The following is a 25,944-nucleotide window of genomic DNA, read 5'->3' on the forward strand; positions in this document are numbered from 1 at the left end:
ACTCCAGCCCAGGCTACAAAGCGAGACTCCGTCTCAAAAAAAAAAAAAAAAAAAAAAAAAAAAAAACTTAGATGTTTTTCTTCAGTATGAATCAATACAGTAATAGGATGATGCTTGCTTAAAATGAACGGACTATTTATATTCTATAACTTTCAAAAACAGAAGAGAATAAATTAACATCTGAATTACCTGAGGTAAACTAAATGCAATGCTCCCTGGAACCACTGATGGATGTGTCTTCAGTGTAAATGTGTACCTGTGATTGGGAGAGGTCCTCACAATCACATGCCTAAAGGACAGGACAGAAACGTCGTTAGTACTCCACTTTGAAGGAAATGAAGAACATAATTTCAAAATGTATTTCTTTTCAAACTGATATTTAATGAGTATCAGGTGGAAACTACATTATCTGTGTCTTGAAGAAACAGAACCACAAATTTAGTTTCCAAAACTATCAGCAATCCCAAATGTGTTCCAGATATAAGGAGCACCTTGGGTCAAACACTCATCAAGTAGAATCCAGCCAAAATACCATCCAAAATACCAACTTCATTACATTTCCAGTTTACATAAAACTGAAGCCAGTGATTTAGAGTCCTTGATATCAAGTAAAAACTAGATGAATTTCCTCTCCTGAGAATTACTTCACATCCTAATAAAATAAGGAGAGCCAAAGATAAAAGAGCTAGGATATAGCAATCAAAAAAGGTTAGTTTTTAGACTACTTATTAAATTTATTTGCAGACTCTGTCAACAGGCTAAAACAACCTACAAAATAAAAAAAAAGATTAAAAAAATTCCCAAATACATCAGCTTTCATGTAGACATCAATATTTACTGTTTTAAAAAATTTTGTGCTAATTCCCTGTTCAGAAATTACCTGTTTAAAAAAAAAAATAGTCCTCTCATGATAATCTCCTATACCAGGTAACTAGAAAGTACTATGTGTAAGACAGAAGCTTCAAATCCTGTTATACACCAGCAGTATCTTTTTTTTTTTTTTTTTAATAGATGCGGTCTTGCTATGTTGCCCAGGCGGGCCTCAAACTCCTGGGCTCAAGGGATTCTCCTGCCTCAGTCTCTAAAGTAGTTGGGACTACAGGCATGCCCCAACATGCCTAGCTCACTATCTTTTTAAAAATTATCTTCTTAGAATGCTGTAATTTTTCACATCAATGGCTAATGTTTCTATACATATTTTCTTGCCACTAGAACACACGTTCCTTGTATCAACTACATTTTGAGTAACCCCACCATGAGCACAGTGAACATTTAACATATGTAAAAGAATTCTACAAATTCTCACATTGATTATCTACACTTCAGTTTATCTGTTGAAAGTCCTGTGCTCAATTTAGCATCACAGAATGTTTAGCACTGGTAACAATGTTAATATCACCATATAGTACAGCCTCTTACTCTGAAGCTGGAAACCAAAGATGATTAGCATTTCTAACTCTGTGAAACTCATGTATTTCACAGACAACATTTTAAGAAAAATGCTCAGTTAAAACCCTACCACCTTGCCTCTTATTTCCCTACAGCCCCTTCATCTTCTTATGTATACCAATCTCAGAAGCATATGGATGGCACTGAACTTGCAGCAGGGTCTTTAGAAGTCCTGGCAGTGGGGTGATATGAATCAGTTAAAATAAATTACAATGCAAAATGCCTTTAAGGATTCTACATTAGCTTTGCATCTTCCAATTTTGTCTTTCCTTTTTTTTTGATACAGAGTTTCACTGTGTCACCCAGGCTGGAGTGCAGTGGTGCCATCTCAGCTCACTACAGTCTCTGCCTCCTGGGTTCAAGTGATTCTCATGCCTCAGCCTGCTAAGAAACTGGGAGTACAGGCGCACACCACCATGCCTGGCTAATTTTTATTTTTAGTAGACATGGGGTTTCACCATGTTGGCCAGGTTGGTCCCAAATTCCTGAGCTTAGGCAATCAGCCCACCTTGGCCTCCCAAAGTACTAGGATTACAGGCATGAGCCACCACACCCAGCCCATCTTCCAATGTTCATGTCTCTTGGATTACCATGGTAATAATAACCATAACAGCTAATATTTACTAAGGGCTTGTTAACATGTTGGGCACTGTCCTAAGCGCTTTATTTATGTAACTTACTCTTCATAGCTACCTTGAAGAAGAGATCATCTCCATTATACAGATCAGGACATAGAGGTACAGAAATGGTCACCCAGTTTGTAATTGGTAGAGCAAGGAAAACTCAAACAATCTGAGTTGGCCAAAATCAAACATCTAACAACTCTGCTATATATGATTCATACAACCAGTATGTTTAGCTCTCCTAAGACAACCGATGAAAACTAAAGTTTTATACATAAAAACTGTATGTGATTTTAAAAACATTATACAGTATTTATCAAAGTTTGACACAGTAATGATTCAAATACACAATTTTTCATCATCTTCTCCATTTTCCAACTCAGCAAGAAAAATTAAAAAAAAATATTTTCCAACGTTTCCTAAAAATGACTCTCTGGAAGTTTCCGAAATGCCACTTAGCAGGTTAAAAGAAAACAAAGTCAGATACTCACTGGCCAGACTGGAAATCCTTTTCATTCACAACTGCACAATTGGTTAAAGATAATTCATCTGTAGGACATCTTGCTGCTTGCATGCTCTGTAAGAATCAATGATTAGGAAAATCAAATTAAGTCATGTTCTATTCCCTTAAAGAATACTTTATGCCTTTCTGTCCTCTCTTCTTTATCACTCTCATTGCTATAACAAACATCTATCGTTTTTGACTCCCAGCATCCCTTCCTCTGAAGTAAGAGCAAACCCTTCCTTTGGGAAACTGTTCCTTCCCCATTCCATGTGGTTTTGTGAGACTGCCAGTCAGCACACATGCAACTATGTCTACTCTATCCCACCCACAGGATTTTATATATGCTGGCACTAGACCAAAGGCATTCTTCTGCAAGTCAGAGCACCCCACGGAGAAAGACTTTCCACTGTAAAATGGTAAAACTATCACAGAGACACAGACAAGCTAACAGACAACCTGGAAACACAGACCTGGCAACCAAGTTCTGGAGACCAGTCCTGAATATTAGTTACGAGCCAACACACTTTTTTTTGCTCAAGCTTTTTTGAATTAGTTTTCCATGTCTTCCAAAGAATCTTGACTAATAAAAATGCACTAAAGTAAATTCAATAAATTTGATAAACTTATGTATCAAATTTTATATATATTATCAAAAGTATATTATGAAATTTTATGTATATTATAAAAAGTATACTATGAAAAAGTATCTTTTTATAAGAGATCCCAGGTGGCTACAAACTGTATCTCCTATAGATTGAGAAAAACCATCTTCCAAATATCTTTCAACAAAAATAATTACAGACTATATATTTTTTTAAAAACAGCCTTTTTGGTCAACAGCAACTAGCAAAATGTTCCTTTATACAATATATTTAACCAATAACCCTTCCATGGTTCACTAGGGTTTCCTAGTGAGCTATGACAGGTAGTCATAGAAGTGTTCATTCTCCAAACCTCAAGCCAAAGCTGATTTTTTTTTTTTTTTTTTTTTGAGATGGAGTCTTGCTCTGTCACCCAGGCTGGAGTGCAGTGGCACAATCTCGGCTCACTGCAAGTTCCACCTCCCGGGTTCACGCCATTCTCCTGCCTCAGCCTCCTGAGTAGCTGGGACTACAGGCGCCTGCCACCATGCCTGGCTAATTTTTTGTATTTTCAGTAGAGTCAGGGTGGTCTTGATCTCCTGACCTCACGATCCACCCACCTTGGATTCCCAAAGTGCTGGGATCACAGGCGTAAGCCACCGTGCCCGGCCAAGCTGATTATTCTTAAATTTGTCTCCCAGATATAAGTTTATAGAGGAAAGTGAATTATTTTTGGCTTTGTTTTATTTTAACTAAAAGGCCAGTTTCAATATCATTATCCCTGTTGTTTAGGGCAGTAGTCTCTAAAGTGGGATATGTGTACTTGAAGGGTGTTTGTATTATACGATAATCCTTTGGGGTGTAAAAATAAAATATTAGCACTTGTATTTATATTGACTTTACACCATTTCTTATTTATTTTTGTTTTGTTTTGTTTTTTGACACAGTCTCTCTCTGCTGCCCAGACTGGAGTGCAGTGGCGGATCTCAGCTCACCACAACCTCTGCCTCCCAGGTTCCAGTGATTCTCGTGCCTCAGCATCCCAAGTAGCTGGGTTACAGGCGTACCACGCCCAAGTAATTTTTGTATTTTCAGTAGAGATGGGGGTTTCATCGCGTCGCCCAGGCTGGTCTCAAACTCCAGAGCTCAGGCAATCCGCCAGCCTCAGCCTCCCAAAGTGCTAGGATTACAGGCGTGAGCCACCGCATCCAGCCATACCATGTATGTATGTATGTATGTATGTATGTATTTTAATTTTTTTGAGATGGAATCTCACTCGGTCACCCAGGCTGGAGTGCAGTGGTGCGATCTCGGCTCACTGCAAGCTCCGCCTTCTGGGTTCACGCCATTCTCCTGCCTCAGCCGCCAGAGTAGGTGGGACTACAGGCGCCCGCCACCACACCCGGCTAATTTTTTTGTATTTTTAGTAGAGATGGGGTTTCACCATGTTAGCCAGGATGGTCTCAATCTCCTGACCTGGTTAACCACCTGCCTCGGTCTCCCAAAAGTGCTGAGATGATAGGCATGAGCCACCGCGCCCAGCCCATTTTTATTAAAGATGAACCTCACTCTACGTGTCCACTCTACCTTAAGATATAATCTGATGGCACGAACAAAGTCCTCGTAATCCACCAGGCTTTTAAGTGTTCACAGCAAGAGTTAAACGTCTATAATTTTTCCACCTATGTCTAAAATCACAGGCTATTTAATGTGACACTTCACAAAACTGTATGAAAGTTAGTGTCGAAACTGCTGTTTCCCTAAGAAAAGCCATGGACCATAGATGAAATTATACACAGAAATAAAAATGGTGACAAACTAAATGTATTCTTTTATTGGTAAGTATAGTCAAAAGCTCTTAGAAAACCCTAAAGACTTGAAGATATCAGGACAAAATACAGTGTGTGGGGTTTGCTATACAATTGGATAAAAATATAGATGATTCTTTCATCTTGTATTTGTTGGGTAATTATGAAATATACAAGAAATACAATTTTGTAAGATACCAAGGAACAATGTATTAAAAGGGAGGTATTCTTAACTGTAAATGAAACAAGGTATTTTACAGGAAAACTGTAACCACTGATGAAATGACTGCTTTGACTGGAATTTTAAAAAAGAATTCTGGCCGGGCGGGGTGGCTCACGCCTGTAATCCCAGCACTTTGGGAGGCTGAGGCGGGTGGATCACGAGGTCAGGAGATTGAGACCATCCTGGCTAACACGGTGAAACCTAGTCTCCACTAAAAATACAAAAAAATTAGCCAGGTGTGGTGGCGGGCGCCTGCAGTCCCAGCTACTCGGGAAGCTGAAGCAGGAGAATGGTGTGAACCCAGGAGGCGGAGCTTGCAGTGAGCCGAGATCGTGCCACTGCACTCCAGCCTGGGCGACAGAGTGAGACTCCATTTCAAATAATAATAATAATTATTATTATTATTCTCAGAATAAAGTTACAGTGATAGCATCTGATACAAAAGCCTTTAACGGCTTCATTCACAGGTAAACTATTGCTGTAATTAAGTTAAAACAAGGTACCTCAGATGTCACTGAGGTTAATTGTATCAATATAGAAATCTTCCTCTACTCTACTCTGGGAGATAGGAAGTAGACACCGATTTTTTTTTTTTTGAGACAGAGTCTTGCTCTATCACCCAGAATGGAGTGCAGTGGCGCAATCTCAGCTCAGAGTAGCTGGGACTACAGTTGTACACCACCACGTCTAATTTTTGTATTTTTAGTAGAGATGGGGTTTCACCATGTTGGCCAGGTTGGTCTCAAACTCCTGGCCTCAAGTGATCCACCTGCCTTGGCCTCATAATCTTTTTTTTGTTTTTAAATCCATACAGATTCACTAGTCACCACAAGAAACGTACTTAAAAGATTTGTTAAATGTAGATGAGTTACACAATTTTTTAAAAATAAAAAGATTAGAGTTCCAAACTTGCTAAATATTTCTGAAGAGGTTATAAGTAGTATGCTACCAAGAAGATATTAAAAAACAAAAAAACTCATTCTGCCCCTACAAAATAAAAATATTTAGCGACATGTCAAAATTCTTTTCAGCTTTTCCAGAAAAAAGAAAAAGAGAAAAAAATCGGCCGGGCGCAGTGGCTCACACCTGTAATCCCAGCACTTTGGGAGGCTGAGGCGGGCAGATCACCTAAGGTCAGGAGTTCGAGACCAGCCTGGCCAACATGGTGAAACCCCGTCTGTACTTTAAATACAAAAATTAGCCAGGCATGGTGATGCACACCTGTAATCCCAGCTACTCAGGAGACTGAGGCAGGAGAATTGCTTGAACCCAGGAGGCAGAGGTTGCAGTGAGCCCAGATGGCGTCATTGCACTCCAGCCTGGGGGATAAGAGCTGGACTTCGTCTCTAAAAAAAAAAAAGAGAGAGAGAGAGAGAAAAATTCTTTCCTAATAGAGCATTTCAAAATTGGATATTTGGAAACATTTCCATTGCTAAGTGATTCTGCAGTTGAAACAATATATATAATCTAAAAATTAAAGATACCAAAATCTCATATCTTCATGCTTTATAAAGTCAGAAACAGAATATTCTACAACTTTTTAAAATATCTTCCAAATGAAGACTTACAGTGACTTTTGGAACCCATTTATTAGCACAATAAAAGTATAATATATTTTTATTAATCTGCAAGAAAAACTAATAGATGGAAATTTACCAGCCACATTTCAATAAAGCACTTCTATAAATGGTGAAAAAGTCTGGAGAAAAAAGAATATGATTTAGAAAGTACAGCCAAATTCCTCCGTTTTGTTCCAGGCTTTGACTGCCATTAAAGTATCAAAATAAACTGATTTTAGAAACAGCCCTCTGAGCAGCTGTATCACATAATATTAAACAAAGATTTTAAAGAATAATGATGTACCACTTTACTTTCTGGGTTTCTTTGTTTTTTGTTTTTTTTTAGATGGAGTCTTGCTCTGTCACCCAGGCTGGAGTGCAGTGGCATGATCTTGGCTCACTGTAACCTCTGCCTCACGGGTTCAAGCAATTCTCCTGCCTCACCCTCCCAAGTAGCTGGGACTACCGGCACGTGCCACCACATCCGGGCTAATTTTTTGTATTTTTTTAGTAGAGACAGGGTTTCGCTATATTGGTCAGGCTTGTCTCAAACTCCTGAACTCAAGTGATCTGCCTGCCTCAGCCTCCCAAAGTGCTGGGATTACAGGCGTGAGCCACTACACCTGGCCTACTTTCTGTATTTTTAGTAAAATTAATACTATGAGAATATTGTACCTGTCATCTTTAGCTCATCCTTTTTTTTATACATGTTCTACTATGTACATAACTTTGAGTACTACGTATCATCTATAAATAAATATTGTCATATAATCAATACATGAGGGTACATAATCAAAACATTTTTTAGTTATGAAATTCATGATAAATGTTTGGAAATCACTAATTGAGCACGAGATGAATAAAGTCTAGGTCACAAGTCTGCTTTGTGAAAGAGACAGCATTTCTGTGTTCAACAAATGTTGACAGCATTTTGCCCAAAGTCACAGCTTGATCAGCCATCTGACAGAAATGTACTGAACTTTTTCAGTTTCCACTTTCCCAGGGTCGTTTTCACCTGCAAGCTTCTTTCTTTTATATAATCTCCCCTGCTAACCCCTGCTCCGTCCCTGGACAACTCCCACTCACTCTACAATTCTCCACTTAGACATTACTTTTTCTGGAAGGCATTCCTAGACACCTGCCCCTCCCCATTAAACTGATGAAATAAACTTCAAATGGAAACACTCAACTACATTTTTATCATCTGTCTACATGTTTGCATTGCATATAAGACACTAAACTTCTCAAAGACTGAGACTATATCTTGCTCACATCTGTAGTTCCCAGTGTTAGTACAGGGCCTAGTACACAGTGAGTACTTATTAAACGTTTGTTGAACACAAAAATTTATAGATCAATACAAACCTGTCTCAACTGCAGAATAAACAATTAACAAAGGACTGATCGTCTCAAGGTTATTTAGGAAGTGAGAAAATTGAGCTAAAATGACCTAATAGTTCAAAATATTTCACAGAACTATATAGCTAAAGTAATAAAATAAATTTATAAAATGCTAACTCATTTATAAACTTGTTTATTTGTCAAGTGTCCTTCAAAAGGAGTGAAAAAATCCACAGAAGTCATCTGGCTGGCCAACCAAAACAGATGCTGTGAACAAAAGGCCTCCCTACTGGAATCCAGAAGCATCTGTGTTTTTATGGTAAGCCAAGCAGGGCATCTCATTTTTTCAACAAAGTATAAGTCTCTATAAATAGTAGCTGTCTACTCACCACAGCAATGTCAACGGAAAATTCCACAATTTTTCTAACACTGACCTTGCCCCTAGGAAACAATAATGAAAGCCAACCACTATAGTCATGCAGCTGTGAAGAAATGAAAGTAAAGGCCAGGCATGGTGGCTCACGCCTATAATCTCAGCACTTTGGGAGGCCAAGGTAGGAGGACTGTCTGAGCTCAGGAGTTCAAGACCAGCATGGGTAACACAGTGAAACCCCATGTCTACTAAAATACAAAAAATTAGCCGGGCATGGCAGTGTGTGCCTGTAGTCCCAGCTATTCGGGAGGCTAAGGCAGGAGAATTGCTTGAACCCAGGAGGCGGAGGTTGCAGTGAGCTGAGATTGTGCCACTGCACTCCAGCCTGGGTGACAGAGCGAGACTGTTCAAAAAAAAAAAAAAAAAGAAATGAAAATATAAAACTGATAGGCATTTTATATGTTGAGTTATTAGAACATTTAGCGTCTGAAGGGTATAGAAATGTCTTCATTATAACAACTTAAAATGTCAAAACTTATAAACTCATTGCTACTATAAAGAATGAAAATTTCAACAAAACTTTAATGGAAACTTTAGTGAGGTAATTACATCATTACTTACTTGAAAGCCTTTCATGTGCAGAAAGATTATTCGCTTATCTTCATCAAAGAAACTGGGGGGATTTAATCAGGACTCTTCTGGACAACACTGCACAGTTTTGGAATTTAAATCACATACTTTCGTCCAAAGGTCCACTTAAAAAACTGGATTAAAGTAGGCTTTACTCTTTACCAAATAATTTAATAGGGCAAAATAAACAGAAAGAAAAATAAAGAGTGTGGCATCTGAACAAAAGAGCTTCCTCTACCTGAACTGTCACCCTTATGAATCCACTGGTTCTTCCTCTGTGGTGCTCTAGGCTTTGGTTTCACTTCTGTCACAGGAAAGGGAAGGACTGAAAACACAAACCTGCCCCAGGGCCAGCTCAGCTAACATGTCTCACTCAACTATTTCTTGTTAGAGGATCTTTCCTGAAAAATAACATTTCAGAACTACACTGTTCAGCAAAGAAATCACTACACATATTTCACTATTAAAATTAATTTAGTTAAATTCAATTCTTCAGTTGCACTAGCCCTACGTTTCAAGAGCCACACGCGGCTAGATCACTGCAGAAAGTTTCATCGGATAGTACTGGCCTAGAATAGCGCAAGGAAGGCCATCAGTACTAATCTTCAGGCCTATGGAATCCCTCTGTGCTACATATTCCTATAACAATAACTTCTCTTAAAATTCTGAAGTCATGTGGGACTAGAAGTGATGGGGTAGAAATAAGTTAAACTTACATGTCCTATAGTTATCTCTTGAAGAGCCTTTAGGGATATCCTTGACATTCTCTCTCTCAAACTAATAACTGTTCACGTAGATGAACCTCCTGCCTGGCATCCCTTAGAACTTTAGAATTCCTTTACAAGTTTCTAATGAAAAGAAAAACAATTCCCATTTGGGTCTTTTGGGGGGAAAAGCATGCAAAGAAAAATATAAAAGGCTGACAACATTCAATACTGGCAAAGATGCAACACAGTTTCTACAAAGTTAATGTGACCCAACAAGTGCACCCCTAGGTTTTTAGTTGAAAGAAATGAAAATACATCCACACAAAGACACGCACACAAATGTTCACAACAGCTGTACTCATAATAGCCTAAAAATGGAAACAACACAAATGTCTACCAAAAGATGAATGAAGAAATTATAGGAGAGCCATACAATTGAATACTACTCAGAAATTCAAAAGAAACTAGTCCAGGTGCAGTGGCTCATGCCTGTAATCCCAACACTTTGGGAGGCCAAGGCAGGGGCATCGCTTGAGTCCAGGAGTTCCAGACCAGCCTGGGCAACATGGTGAGACCCTGTCTCTACAAAAGGTATATAAATTAGCCGGGCATGGTGGCACATGCCGGTAGTCCCAACTATTTGGGAGGCTGAAGTGCGAGGATTGCTTGAGCCCAGGAGTATGAGGTTGCAGTGAGCTATGATCACACCACAGCACCCCAGCCTGGGCAACAAAGCAGGACCCTGTCTCTACAAAAAAATAAAAACTAAACTTAAAAAGACACACACTAAACTGTTAACAGTGGTTACCACCAAGGAGAAAGACAAGAAGATGTGAAGGAAACACCTTCACTCTTCACAATTCTGAACTGCTGGAACTGTTTTTACAATAAATAAAGTTTGTCTCACAAAAATCATTTCAAATATAGAAAACTTTTATGTATAATTTGTTCCCTACAGCATTATTTTAACAGTGATGAATTAGGAGCAACCTAAAGGTCCTGTTTCAAAGTAATGGTTCTGTAAACTACAACATACCTGCACTTGATTATATATATCATATAAGGATCAAAATTCTCGTAACACACTGACGTAGGGTTCATATCACAGAATTGTATATAGAAATTTTACTTTACAGTTTTTTTTGGTGTATGTGTGTGAGGCAAGGTCTGGCTCTATCACCCAGGCTGAAGTGCAGGGGCGCCATCTCAGCTCACTGCAACCATTGCTTCCCTTGCTCAAGCCATCTTCCCACCTCAGTCTCCCGAGTAGCTGAGACTACAGGCAAGCGCCACCACGCCAGGCTAATTTTTGTAATTTTTGTAGAGATGGGGTTTCATCAGGTTAGCCAGGCTGGTTCCGAACTCCTGACCTCATGTGATCCGCCTGCTTCAGCCTCCGAAAGTGCTGAGACTACAAGTGTTAGCCACCACGCTCAGCCTACAGCATCATTTTTTTTTAAAGTATAGCAAACCAACTAAATGGAAACACACCAAAACGTGAAAAACAACTGACTGTAAAATGAAACTATGGGTGATTTCCAGCTTTCCACACTGATTTTAAATCTCGTATGTGAAGTTTTCAGGTATATCTGCTTCTATTTCTAGGTTGGTTGTTTTACTTCATTAACTATCTGATTTCTGTACTAGTATTACATTGTTTTAATTACCATATATGGCATATTTTGATGTCTAGTTTTGTCAGATTCGTATCAAAAAATTAATATTCTTAACTTCACAGAAGCATCTCAGGACATGCATCTCAAATGTTTAAAGAGGCAGAAGGCTCCCTCCCCTGTCTTTTTCTTTGAGATGGAGTCTCACTCTGTCACCCACGCTGGAGTTAGTGCAGTGGCTCGATCTTGGCACACTGCAACCTCCACCTCCCAGGTTCAAACAATTCACCTGCCTCAGCCTCCAAAGTAGCTGGGATTACAGGCAACCGCCACCACACCCGGCTAATTTTTGTATTTTTTGTAGAGACAGGTTTCACCATGTTGGCCAGGCTGGTCTCGAATTCCTGACCTCAAGTGATCCGCCCACCTCAGCCTCCCAAAATGCTGGAATTACAGGCGTAAGCTACCACGCCCGGCTATCCCATCACTACCACCCTGCCCAATCTTTGCTCTCTTGAATCTTGGCACACTGCCAGTAAGCCTCTCACGGGTCACTAAAAAAGTAAAAATCCCATAATTCTATTTTAATTCTACTCTCTAATTCTTTTTTTTTTTTTTTTTTTTTGAGACGGAGTCTCGCTGTGTCTCCCAGGCTGGAGTGCAGTGGCGTGATCTCGGCTCACTGCAAGCTCCGCCTCCCGGGTTCACGCCATTCTCCCGCCTCAGCCTCCCAAGTAGCTGAGACTACAGGCGCCCGCCACCACGCCCGGCTAGTTTTTTTTTTTTTTTGTATTTTTAGTAGAGACGGGGTTTCACCATGTTAGCCAGGATAGTCTCGATCTCCTGACCTCGTGATCCACCCGCCTCGGCCTCCCAAAGTGCTGGGATTACAGGCTTGAGCCACCGCGCCCGGCCTCTCTAATTCTTTTAACTCACCTCAAATTAGCAACCTTTTCTTTCTTCTCTTTATTACCAAACCTTTCAAGTCTCCTTCCTTGCCTTCCATGTTCTCATCCTATGGCTATCTTCTTCAACCATTCTCTGAAATCCTTTCCAGCAGCCACTTTACTGTAATTGCTGTCTTCAAAATCACCAATGACTAAATGCCAAATACAGTGGTACCTCCTTCTCAGTATTCACTTTTTCATTTGTTTGTCTTGCTGTGTTCCTCTTCTGTTAATATCATCATTATCAAGTCATTAAATTCAAGATTTCAGGGTCATTCTTCCCTTCACTGCCTATCCCCGGAATGCACACATAAACAACCAAGAGTCTACTCAGTCTACTGCACTCACTCGGATGTGCCTCCCTTCCAGTCTCACAACCATAACCTAGTTCAGCTATATCACCTCTCCTAAAAAACTGCAATGGTAATAACCGGTGTTCCTGGTTCTAACTTTTGTTCTCCTCCAACTCAGCCTTCCCTCTGCCAGCAGACATGACCTGAGACTAAAAATGTGATTCCTAAGTAATAAAGCCCAAACTCCTTAGTATGCTACTCACAGTCACCTATGCAAGATTCATCTTTATTTTTCTGCGTCCTCTACCTCAACACCCCACCCCAACCCCATGTACCTCACATTCCAAACTCCATTCCTTCACTCACACTATTCCTTTTGACTGAATTCCCTATTTCAAACCCCTTCCACCTGTGAAAATCTTTCCCACCTTGCAAAGCCAAGTTTATGAAACTCCCTGGTTCCTAGTAAGATTGAATATCTCCTTTGTGCTTTTTCAGCTGTCTTTGTACTACTTATTACAAGCTGCCTTACATTAGACTTATTTAAGTACCATGCCTTCCTCACAAGATTCTAAGCTCTGATTCTCCTGCACCACTCAGGGATTATACAATAAATGTTAATGGAGTTCTCACTGCCATTTTTGACACACACACACACACACACACACACACACACATATATATATATATAATTTTTTTTTAAAGACAGAGTCTCACTCTGTTGCCCAGGCTGGAGTGCAGTGGCGCGATCTTGGCTTACTGTAACCTCCGCCTCCCAGATTCAAGCAATTCTCCTGCATCAACCTCCCAAGTAGCTGAGACTACAGGCATGTGCCACCACGCCCTGGCTAATTTTTTGTATTTTTTAGTAGAGACGGGGTTTCACCATATTAGCCAGCATGGTCTCAATCTCCTGACCTCATGATCCGCCCACCTCGGCCTCCCAAAGTGCTGGGATTACAGGCGTGAGCCACTGCGCCCGGCTGATATATTTCATATAATATAAAATTAATCATTTAAAACGTATATTTGGGTGGTTTTTGTTTTTTGGAGGGTTTTGTTTTGAGAGACAGGGTCATGCTCTATCACTCAGGCTGGAGCCCAGTGGCACAATCACAGCTCACTGTAACCTCGAATTCCTAGGCTCAAGTGATCTTCCCACCTCAGCCTCCAAAGTAGCTGGGACTACAGACACACACCACCATACTCAGGTAATTAAATTTTTTTCTTTTTTTTTTTAGAAACAGAGTCTTGCTGTGTTGCCCAGGCTGGTCTTGACTTCCTGGCCTCAAGCAATCTTCCCACCTGGGTCTCCCAAAGTGTTGGGATTACAGGCATGAGCCACTGCACTCAGCCTTTGAATGGTTTTTAGTATATTCACTATGTTGTACAACCATAACCACTATCTACTTCCAGAACAGTCCCATCACCCCAAAAAGAAACTCTGTCCCTACTTGCAGTTAGTCTCAATTCATCCCTTCTTTCATTCCTTCTCAACCACTAATCTACTTTGTCTCTATGAATTTGCTTATTGTGGACATTTCATGTAAGCAGAATCACACAATTTGTCATCTTTGTGACTGGATTTTCACTTAGCATAATGTTTTCAAGGTTCATGTTGTAGCATGTGATAGTTATTTCATTATTTTTATTTATTTATTTTGTAGAGACTGGGTCTATGTTGCCCAGGCCGGTCTTGAACTCCTGGCCTTAAGCAATCCTCCCATTGTGACCTCCTAAAGCAATAGGATTACGCTTGAGAGCTACTGCACCTGGCTTCTGCATTCCTTTTTATGGCTGGATAAGATTTCATTGTATGGATATGCCACATTTTATTTATCATTTCATCCGCTGATGGACATTTGGGTTGCTTCCACTTTTTGGCAACTATGAATAAATAATGCCACTTGTTAATGTATGTACAAGTTAATGTATGAACATATGTTTTCAATTCTCTTGGGTCTATACCCAGGAGTAGAATTGCTGAGTCATTCTATGTTTAGTTTTTTTGAGGAACTGCAAAACTTTTGTGCAGTAACTGCATCATTTTACATTTCCATCAGCAATGAAGGCTCTAGTTTCTCTACTTCCTTACCAAAACTTGTTACTGTCTTAAAAAAAAAAATAGTATGACCATCCTAGAGGATGTAAAGTGTTATCTCTCACTGTGGTTTTGATTTGTAATTCCCTACAGACTATGATGTTGAAGATCTTGTCATGTGCTTCTAAGTCATTTGTACATCTTCTCTGGAGAAATGTCTATTCTATTCAAATGCTTTGCCCATTTTTAAATTGCACTGTCTTATCTTTGTTGAGTTGAAAGGGTTCTTTGTATATTCGGGATATAAACAATATATATAAAATATGTATACTTATCAGAGATATAATTTGCAAATATTTTCCCCCATTCTGTGAGTTGTCTTCATTCTACAGTGTCCTTTGATGCATGAAAGTTTTTAACGAAGTCCAGTTTATCTACGTTTTTCTTTCACTGCTTGTGTTTTTGTTTTATATCTTCAAAAATCACCATTTAATCCAAGGTCATACAGACTTTCACCTATGTTTCCTTCTAAGAACTTAACAGGTTTAGGTCTTTGATCCATTCTGAGTTAATTTTCGTATGTGATGTGAGGCAGGGATCCAAATTCATTTTTTTACATGTAGACATCCAGTTGCCCCAGCAACATTTGTTGAAAAGATTATTCTTTCCCCAGTTAATGATCTTGGCACCCTGGTCAAAATCAACTGACCATAAATGTATGGGTTTATTTCTGGACTCTAAATTGTATTCCATTGGTTTACATGACTCTCCTCATGCCAGTGACATGCCATCTGGATTACTGTAGTTTTGCAGTAAGTTTTGAAATCAGGAAGTATGAGTCCTACAATTTTGTTCTCTTTTTTTCAAGATTGTTGTGGCAAATATGGCTCTACAATTCCATACAAATTATAAGATCAGGTTGTCTATTTTCGGGAAAAAGGCAGTTGAACTGTGACAGGGATTGCATTAAATTTGTAGATAAATCTGGGTAGCATTGCCATCTTAACAATATTAAGTCTTCCAAGCCATGAACACAGGACGTCTTTCAATTTATTTAGCTCTCTACTTTCCTTCAACATGTTTTCTGTTTTTTAGTGTACAAACCTTACACTTCTTTGGTTAACTTTATTCATAAGTATTTTATTCTTTCTGATGTTATTATAGATTTTTTTCTATTTCATTTTCAGATTATCCATAGCTAGCATATAGGAATGCAACTGATTATTAGATAATAATCTTGTATCTTGCAATTTTGCTGAATTCATTTATTAGTTCCAATTTTGTTTTTGGTAAATTCTGTAGGATTTTTCTACATATAAGATCATGTCATCTGTAAATACAGTTTTATTTCTTTCTGATATAAATGTATTTTCTTTTTCCTGCCTAACTGCCCCACCTAGAACCGCCAATAGAGTGTTGAATAGGAGTGGCGAGAGCATCTTTGTCTTGTTTTGATCTTAAGGGGGAAAGCTTTCAGTCTTCAACCATTAAATATGATGTTAGCTGTGAATTTTTCTGTTAGTTGGATTTTGTTTGTTGAACTGAATTTTGACAGTGCCAACTCATAAGGTTGCTCTGAGAATCTAATAAGAAAAGATCTGTGAAGGTGTTTTCAAAACTGTAAAATATCATTTAATTTCAAGATTGTCTTATTCAGTAACTTGGTACTCTTACTCTAAAAAGTTTCAGAGTAATGTTAAATGAATCAAAATGTTTCTGAAGCTTTTTAAATTCCTGACATCCTGACAAAGCTTTTGCACTTATGTTGTTTTGAAAGGGGAAGAAAAAGGGAAAACTCTTTGGAGAAGGAATCAGAACAAGGATCCAAGGCCTAGAGCCTCTCCCCTGTCCCAACAAGCGAATGCCAGCCCAGTACGACTCAGGATGTTCACGAAAGCAGAAAGGAGAAATGCAAAAACGGGCAAGCAGCAGCATGGTACGGAGGAATGAACACGGGATTTAATGGAAAAAGATAGCTGAGATTCCAGTTGTTCAGAAACAACTGAAAAAAACAGTAAGGCTGGGTGCGGTGGCTCAAAACTATAATCTCAACACTTTGGGAGGCCAAGGAGGGAGAACCATTTGAGGCCAGGAGTTCAAGACCAGCCTGGGCAACATAGTGAGACCCAAACTCTACAAAAAAGAAAGAAAAGAAAAGAAAAACAAAAAAGAAAAGAAAAGAAAATTAGCCTGGCTTGGTGGCACAAACCAGTAATCCCAGTTATTAAGGGGGCTAAGGTGAGAGGTTCGAGCCCAGGAGGTCAAGGCTACAGTGAGCCCTGATCATGCTACTGCACTCTAGACTGGGTGACAAAGTGATACCTATCTCAAAAAAAAAAAAAAAAGAAAAAGAAAAAAGAAACAGTGAGACACCCGAGATTATTAGAAGGTCTACTAAACTGCACATCTTCAATGCTGCATGATGTATTGACTTACATCCATAAGGCCACACTATACTTATCTAAATTGTTGATGCTACTTTTAGTCACTATAACACAGCATGCTAATAATTTATGATGTGTCCTTAATATTGAGAGGTTTCTCATTTAACAAATTCAGCTTGCTAATAAATATAAACACAGTATTTACATATTATTTAGAAATAACTGAGTAGAAATCATATTTACAAATAATTGAGTCAAAAATCAGCTGTTAGAAAGCAAAAAGAAATTACTAGCCTACTTCTGTTCCATAGAACAAATATTTGATAAATATTTATAATGTCCCAGGCACTGTGCTAGGTGCAGGAGATGCTCAAATTAACAACAAAGCAGTTACCACTTTTTATATTTTTTTGAACACTGAACAGGAATAAAATATGTATAAAATATAGGTAACACATAAAACACCATAAACCTGCTACCCAGTTTAAGAAAAAGAACATTATTTAAATCAAGTTTTTATTGAAGAAAAACATATATACAGAAAAGTGCATACATTGTATGTGTTTGGCTCAATGAATTTCTACAAAGTGAACACACCCAGGGTAACCAACAGTTAGGTGAAGAGGACATTACCAGCATCCCATACTGCCCGCTCCTAGTCATTATCCTTCTACTCAACCGCAGATACCCACTAGCTTAATTTCTGTCATCAGAGATAGAAATCATGAATAGAAATATATTCACTCCTCCCACCCCCAGGAGTGTAAGTGCTGGGTCACGGCATCCTGCCTACTCTCAGTTTTAGGGAATTCTTTTAGTTTTCCAAAGAGGTTGTGCTCATGTATTTTCATCAGCTCCAGCTGCTGCACATCCTCATCATCACTTAGAATTGCCATGACAGGCCAGGCGCGGAGGCTTACACCTGTAATCCCAGCACTTTGGGAGGCCGACGCAGGTGGATCGCTTGAGATCAGGAGTTCGAGACCAGCCTGGCCAACATGGCAAAACCCCATCTCTACTAAAATACAAAAATTAGCTGGGCGTGGTGGCAGGTGCCCATAATTCCACCTATTCGGGAGGCTGAGGCAGGAGAATCACTTGAACTCAGAAGGCAGAGGTTGCAGTGAGCCAGGATCGCACCACTACACTCCAGCCTGGGCAACAGAGCAAGACTCCATCTCAAAAAAACAAAACAAAACAAAATCAAACCCAGAATTGTCATGACAATGTGTTCTTAATTTAACTTTCTGGTGGGTGTGGAATAACATTTCCCTGAGGTTTTAACTTGTGTTTATCTGATGACTAATGAGGTTGAGCATTTAACATATGTTACAGGTAAGTTCTTTGTGAAATGCCTGTTTGAATCCTTTGTTCATTTTTCCATTGGCTTTCTGTCCTTTCTTTTTATTCTTGATTTGTAGTTCTTTATATATTCCAGGTACAAGTCCTAGTCAAATACATGTATTTCTTTTTTCTTTTTTGAGACAGAATCTTGCTCTGTCGCCCAGGCTGGAGTGCAGTGGAGCGATCTCGGCTCACTGCAAGCTCCGCCTCCCAGGTTCACGCCATTCTCCTGCCTCAACCTCCTGAGTAGCTGGGACTACAGGCGCCTGACCCCACGCCTGGCTAATTTTTTGTATTTTTAGTAGAGACAGGGTTTCACCGTGTTAGCCAGGATGGTCTGGATCTCCTAACCTCATGATCTGCCTGCCTCAGCCTCCCAAAGTGCTGGGATTATAGGCGTGAGCCACTGCGCCCGGCTGTCAAATATATGTATTTCAAATACCTTCTCCCATTCTCTTCTTTCTCCTCAGTGGCGTCTACTATGGAGTGAGATGTGCACTCCCCACTGCCCCCACCAAAATTTATTAGTTGAGGCGCTTCCCCCACCCCAACTATTTTGGAGATAGGGACTTTAGGAGGTAATTGAGGTTAAATTAGGTCACAAGCGAAGGGCCCTAATCTGACAGGACTGTGGCTTTATAAGAAAAGGAAGAGAGATGGTGAGATCTTGCTGTCTATCTGCCGCACAGACACATGGCAAGAAGCCTGTGTGCAAGCCACAAAGACAGTGGTCACCAAAACACAGTCATACTGGCACCCTGGTCTCAAACTTCCAGTTTCCGGAACTGTGAGAAAATACATTTCTCTTGTTTAAGCCACCAAGTCTACAGCATTGTGTTATGGCAGCCTGAGCAGACTAAGACGGTGTCTTTTGATGAAATCCAATTAATCAATTTTTTTCCTTTGTATCTAGCGCTTTTTGTATTCTGTTTAAGAAATCTTGGCCGGGTGTGATGGCTCAAGCCTGTAATCCCAGCACTTTGGGAGGCTGAGACGGGTGGATCACGAAGTCAGGAGATCGAGACCATCCTGGCTAACACGGTGAAACCCCGTCTCTACTAAAAAATACCAAAAAACTAGCCGGGCGAGGTAACGGGCGCCTGTAGTCCCAGCTACTTGGGAGGCTGAAGCAGGAGAATGGCGTAAACCCGGGAGGCGGAGCTTGCAGTGAGCTGAGATCCGGCCACTGCACTTCAGCCTGGGCGACAGAGCGAGACTCCGTCTCAAAAAAAAAAGAAATCTTTACCTGTCTCCAATGTTTCTGCCTTTTCTTGTCATTAATTTCCACCTTGCCTACATTATGATCAGATATTATAAAGATATCAGCACCTTGGATGTGGTGTTCAATACTCCTCAATTATTAACATTGTTAATTATATTAAGTCTTCTAAATTAATGCAGTGCAAAAGTACTTTCTATGCTGTCCAATACAGCGGCCATATAGCAGCCATTGTCACATGTCACTAGTAAGCACTTTAAAAGTGGCTATTGCAACTGAGAAACTGAATTTTTAATTTAATTTTCAGCTGTAACCATTTTGTCTTTTTAATTTTTCAATTACTGACAGAGTTTTGAAACTCCTCACCATGGTAGATTTGTCTATTTCATCTTACAATTATGTCATTTTGTTCTTTGTACATTGAGGCAATTATTAGGTTCACACAAGTTTGGAATTGTTTTTACCTTTATGGATAAATAAAGCTTTTCTCATTGTCGAGGGACCTATCTCTAGCTATCTCTTGTTTGAAAGATCATATTGTCTCATGCTAATATAGCTAGTTTACCTCCCTTTTGGTTAGAATTTGCCTGATAGACTTTTTCCATCCTTTTGCTTTCTATCTTTCTACATTCATATGTATTAGCTCTCTCTCTCTTGAAAATTATAGCTAGATTTTATGTTGTTTCAGTAAGGTTTTTTTGCTTGTTTTTATTTATTTACTTTTTGAGACAGAATCTCACTCTGTTGCCCAGGCTGGAGTACAGTGGCATGATCTTGGCTTACTGCAACCTCCGCATCCTGGGTTCAAGTGATTCTCCTGCCTCAGCTTCCCAAGTAGCTGGCATTACAGGTGAGCACCACAACACCCAGTTAATTTTTGTATTCTTAGCAGAGGCAGGGTTTCACCATGTTGGCCAGGCTGGTCTCGAACTCCTGATCTCAAGTGATCCACCTGTCTCAGGCTCTCAAAGTGCTGGGTTTACAGGCATGAGCCACTGCACCCAGCCTGCTTGTTTTTAAATAATCCAATCTGACATTCTTTGTCTGAATGATGTATTTAGTCCACCATATATTTGATTTGATTTTTACATTTTTATTTTTGCTTCCTCTTTATCTGACCTTTTCTATGTTTTTCACTTCTTCCTTGCCTTTTAAAAATTGTTTTTCCGCTATAAATTATTCCTAATATTTATATTATTTTAGTAGTTACTCTGAAAATACTAATACACACACTTATCAAAATCTAAAGTTAATTGAATAGCTTTACCTTTCTCTTCAACAGTATAAAGATCATAAAACACTTTAACCAGTCTTTTGATTTAGATGCCATTGTTATAAAATATTTAGTTTTTCTTTTTTTTGAGATGGAATTTCGCTCTTGTTGCCCAGGCTGGAGTGCAAAGGCGTGATCTCAGCTCACCGCAACCTCTGCTTCCCGGGTTCAAGCGATTCTCCTGCCTGAGACTCCCAAGTTGCTGGGATCACAGGCATGTGCCACCATGCCTGGCTAATTTTTTTCTTATTTTATTTTTAGTAGACACGGCGTTTCTCCATGTTGGTCAGGCTGATCTCAAACTCATGACCTCAGGTGATCCGCCCGCCTCGGCCTCCCAAAGAGCTGGGATTACAGGCATGAGCCACCATACCCAGCCTATTTAGTTCTATTTTTAAAATCTCCACATACATCATTTTATAAAGCCAAGCCAACATTTATTTCAATATATCCACAAATTTATCATTATCTTTACTCTTCAATCCTTCTTAAATCTCAGACTTTACATCAGTGGTCACTTTTTTATTTTAGCCTTCAGGAAATTGATCCGAATTTCTACTAGTAGGGAAGGTTTGACGGTTACAACGTTCAGTATTTGTCTGTTTTAAAGTGTCTAATTTTGCCCCCATTCTTCACAAGATATACAATTCTTGGTTGACAATTATTTTCTCTAAGCATATGGAAAATATTATTCCCTGTCTTATGGCTTTCACTATTATAGACAGGAAATTAGCTGACAGCCCAAATACCTGAAGGTAATATCTTTTTTCTCTGACAGCTTTTAAGACCTCTCTATGGTATTATGCAGTTTCTTTAAAAAATGTTTAGGTGTGAATTTCTCTTCTTTTTATCCTTTCTAGGATATTTTAGCTTCCTAAATTTGTAGGTTGTTTTTCATCAGTTCTCTGTCATTATCTCTTCAAATACTGCCTTTGCTTCATTCTTTTCCATGCCCCTGCTCCCCTGGCCCTGGAATTCTGACTAGACTGAACCTCCTTACTCTACCTTCCGTATTCTCTTAACTCTTTTATTACTTTTCATTTTCTTGCCTCTATACTGCAATTTTTTCAGATCCACTTTACTAAATCTTTCTTTAGCTATGTCTAATCTGTTATTAAATTTGTACACTGGTCATTTTTGTATACTTGCTCCTTATTCCTATTTAAATTTTTTTTTCTGTAAGCATATTAAATACATGTATTTATAATCTGTGTCTGCTAATTGCAATATGTGAAGTCTTTGCAGGTTCTGATTCTGCTCTTCATTGTTTCTGCTTGCTCTCATTCATTGCATCTTATTTCTTTCTGCATTTTGTGAATGTGAGATCGTATTTCTTACAGCTTTATGTTTAGGAATTTTCTAAATCCTAAGATCAAGATGGGTTCTCCCAAGAAGCTTTGTATTTGCTGCTTTTTAGACATTCTTAGGCATTTTAAGGCATCGTCACTCTTGTACCACTTTTATATTTAATTACTGGCTTAAGATTTTCATACCATCCAGGTAATATAAAATCAGGATTCAAACCTGCATGAAGGTCAGCTTGTGGGTAAAACTTCTCAGGGAATTTCTGTACCCTTCCCATCACCACAAAAGTTTGAGGCAGGAAATTTTCCTTTCTGATCCTTAGACAAGGTAAGTTTATTACTAGTTCTCATTTATTATGATGTATAGCCCCTTGGGGTACCATCTTTACCGGTAGAGGTAGGACGTTCTACCAGAAAACTACCAACTTTTATATTCTGTTCTCTGGGCTTCTTGAGGCACAAGCACAAGTTAACTAGGTTTTCCAAGTAAAGCCATTTGCAAATCATGTCCTCAAGGCAAAAGTACTTGGCTTATATTTCTGGGTTTTCACCTTCACATAGTTTTTGGCCTGATTATTCCTTCCTTTTCAGCCAGCTATCTCCATGCATGTAAGGTTTTTACTTAAAAAATATTTTATCTGCCAGGCACAGCTGCTCACACCTGTAATCCCAGCACTTTGGGAGGCCCAGGTGGAAGAACTGCTCGAGCCCAGGAGTTAGACCAGTCTGGGCAACATGGCAAGACCCCATCTCCACAAAAAATAAAAAAATTTGCTGGACATGGTGGTGTGCACCCGTGGCCCCAGCTACTCGGGAGACTGAGGTGGGAGGATTGCTTGAGTCCAACAGGTTGAGGTTGCAGTCAGCCATGTTCACACTACTGCGCTCTGGTCTGTGTGACAGAGCAAGACCCTGTCCCCCCTCCAAAAAAAATTTATCTAGAATTTTAAATTGTTTATTTGGGAAGGTCAGTCAGGGTACCTAATTAACCATACTGCAGGAAAATAGCTATGCTTTCTTAAAAGTTTGAAAATTGGATATAGATGAAGGTATTAATGGGAAGAAGACGATAACCTTGAAACCTATCAATAACAAGGTTGAGTATACATTTGGAAAGAAATCTGGAAAAAATACCTTCAACAATTTATAAGGAACTAAATTGGAGAGCTCAAAATACTCAGTGAATGCTTCTCAACTTTAACATACATCAGAATCACCTGGAGAATTTATTGATAGAGAATGCTAAGCCCTACCCCAGGGTTTCTAAATTAGTCAACCTGAAGTGGGAACTGAGAAATTGCTTTTCTAACAAGTTCTCAGATAATGCTAATTTGCTGGTCTGCAGAACCCACCATCACAATCACTGTACTAACAGAAATAAACTTCATAAAACAGGCACACTGACAGGTTCATTTCACTACCTTCTACAAAAGAAGAGAAGAAACGTGTGGAAATGAGATTTCAATAACACTCTTGGTCCATCTCATCATTTAACTTATACTTAAGTTAATTTGGTGATTGATAAGTAGATTTATCGAAAGATTTGTGAAAAAGGACTGCAGTGCAGCAGCTGTTTAAAGCTAGATCTATAATACTAATTATTTAAATAACACAATAAACAACACTATTTAGAGTATTCAATAGCTTGGCAGAGAATATCAAAATTCAAACTACAGACATTGTCAGAAGTGACAATTTACTAAGATGTTCAGAAACAAATGTCTTGTTCAATCATTCAGGAATCATAATATCCCCATACCAGGCTCTATTCTCAGCAATGGGAACTGTCTGCTATCATCCCACAATATTGTATCAATATTATTCTCTAGGAGAAAAATAGGCAGGATAATCAAATTTAAAAATTTGACACAGAGGTTCATTGGAAGACTCAGAATTAGTGATAATTGCTAGTTTCATTGCTTGTCAAACCAACTACAAAAATGTTTATCAGCACACAACACTGAAAACACTTTACAACTTTTTAAAAAACCCACCAATGCAGCCCTAAAAGTCTTTATTATGTGGTGATTTTAAAAAGAAATGAATCTTGCATTTCAAAAATGACTAACTTATTTCTTACCTGAAATTAATAATTTTCCCATTTCTTCCTCCACCAAAGATCTATATGGCTAGTGCAAATCTATCAGCACTTTAGCAGTTCTTTCTGAATTTAGCAAAAGACCAAAATACCCTGCATTACTCATAAACAGCTGATGCTAATTCATTTGGTTTCAAATCTACAAGGCACAAGTTGTGAGAAATTAACACTTTCAGCTTAAAGTCAAAGAAAAGGAGATCAGGTTCCTAAAGTTATTGAGCTGAATTTTATTGAAGTGCTCTTTGTGGCTGCCCTAATAAAATATAAGAGGAAAAATGTAGGTCAAAAATCAATACTGGTAGGTTAAAAGTGTCTTTAAACAAACAAACAAACAAACAGTCTCGCTCTGTTGCCCAGGCTGGAGTGCAGTGGCATGATTTCAACTCACTGCAACCTCCACCTCTTGGGTTCAAGCTGATTCTCGTGCCTCAGCCTCCTGAGTAGCTGAGACTACAGGCATGTGCCACCGTGCCCACTAATTTTTGTATTTTTAGTGGAGATGGGGTTTTGCTATGTTGTCCAGGCTGGCCTTGAACTCCTGGCTTCAAGTGATCCACCCGCCTCAGTCTCCCAAAGTGCTGGGATTACAGGCGTGTGCCACCGCGCCTGGTTGTAATGTTCTATTTTTTAAAAGATAAATATCTGAAGCAGGTATCATAATATGTTAACATTTCTTAAACCTCAGTGGTAATCACATGGATATACATTATTCACTGTACTTTTTGTCATGATTGAAATCTCTTAAAAGTGTGTATGAATTATACTCATACAAAAATACTTAGGGCTTCCAGAAATGGTTACATCTACACAAGAAATATTTCGTTTTCACTATAAAAAAAAAGTTGGAAATTAGAAGTTTAAATCACTAGGAAACTGAAGTCAGTAGGTAGCTCTCAGAGCAATATTAAGGGTATCAGTACTAAAATATGAAAGAGTATCTCACTGAGCCATTTTCACTTAAAATACTACAGTCAGAGGACAGATGCTTTAAAAAGCATTACAGCAAGTTCTTAGTGTACTGCCCAATGCAGGTATTTGCAAGGGTTCACTCTTCCGCCACTTCCAGAATTTTCAATGGTTAATATACTTTACCTTATACTTCTGCACCTTAACTTAAATACTTGAAAAAAGAATCATCCTATACATAAATTTCTCTGGGTTTATCTAATGCTGCTTTAAAGAACTGCTTTGTTTCCTAAAATTCATTGCATTTGAAGATACTTTTGAAAATATCCACTAAAGCGATATACAAAACCAGTAACTACTGCATATAAGACTGCAGAAAGCTGATATACTTTGGAGAGTCAAACTTTCATTTAGGAAATGGATTACCAAACACTTTATAGTATTTGTTTTGATTTGTGGTACTGCACATGAGCTATCCCCAATTTACAGCCTGAGTTCCAAAGTTTCATCTGAAAGTTTATTTGGTAACTATGTCATTCACCCACAAAATGTTACAAATGACTAGGTTTCTAAACAAAGGCTACAAAAGCTTCTGATATTGATACTGATACTGAATATTCTGGCCTGCCCTAGTCAAAACACTGGATTCAATAAATTTTACCTCTAACATCTTTCCATACCCCTTTCAACTCCTAAGAAAGTTCTCTCTCGTTGGTTCCTATT

General features: G+C 38.9%; 1 protein-coding gene across 13 annotated transcripts in view; it reads right to left on the bottom strand.

Moving 5' to 3' along the window:
• Positions 1–25,944, bottom strand: part of NSF (N-ethylmaleimide sensitive factor, vesicle fusing ATPase) — a 162,892-nt gene that overhangs the window by 130,558 nt on the left and 6,390 nt on the right. For 5 of the 13 annotated variants that reach the window (XM_077972283.1, XM_077972286.1, XM_077972277.1 and 2 more), the window contains exons 2-3: positions 2,564–2,649; positions 190–289 (exon numbers count right to left, since the gene is read on the bottom strand). Coding sequence is in view for 5 of the 13 variants with exons in the window: in XM_077972277.1 (XP_077828403.1) it covers positions 190–289; positions 2,564–2,649 (186 nt within the window). In the remaining 8 variants the exon portion in view is untranslated. Of the gene's footprint in view, positions 1–17; positions 290–2,563; positions 2,650–9,083; positions 9,393–9,894; positions 9,924–25,944 lie in introns of those variants that run through there. The other 8 variants (XM_077972281.1, XM_077972280.1, XM_077972278.1 and 5 more) reach the window with 7 other exon arrangements.

Source organism: Macaca mulatta, chromosome 16 (assembly GCF_049350105.2).
Source record: "Macaca mulatta isolate MMU2019108-1 chromosome 16, T2T-MMU8v2.0, whole genome shotgun sequence".
Classification (NCBI taxonomy): domain Eukaryota; kingdom Metazoa; phylum Chordata; class Mammalia; order Primates; family Cercopithecidae; genus Macaca; species Macaca mulatta.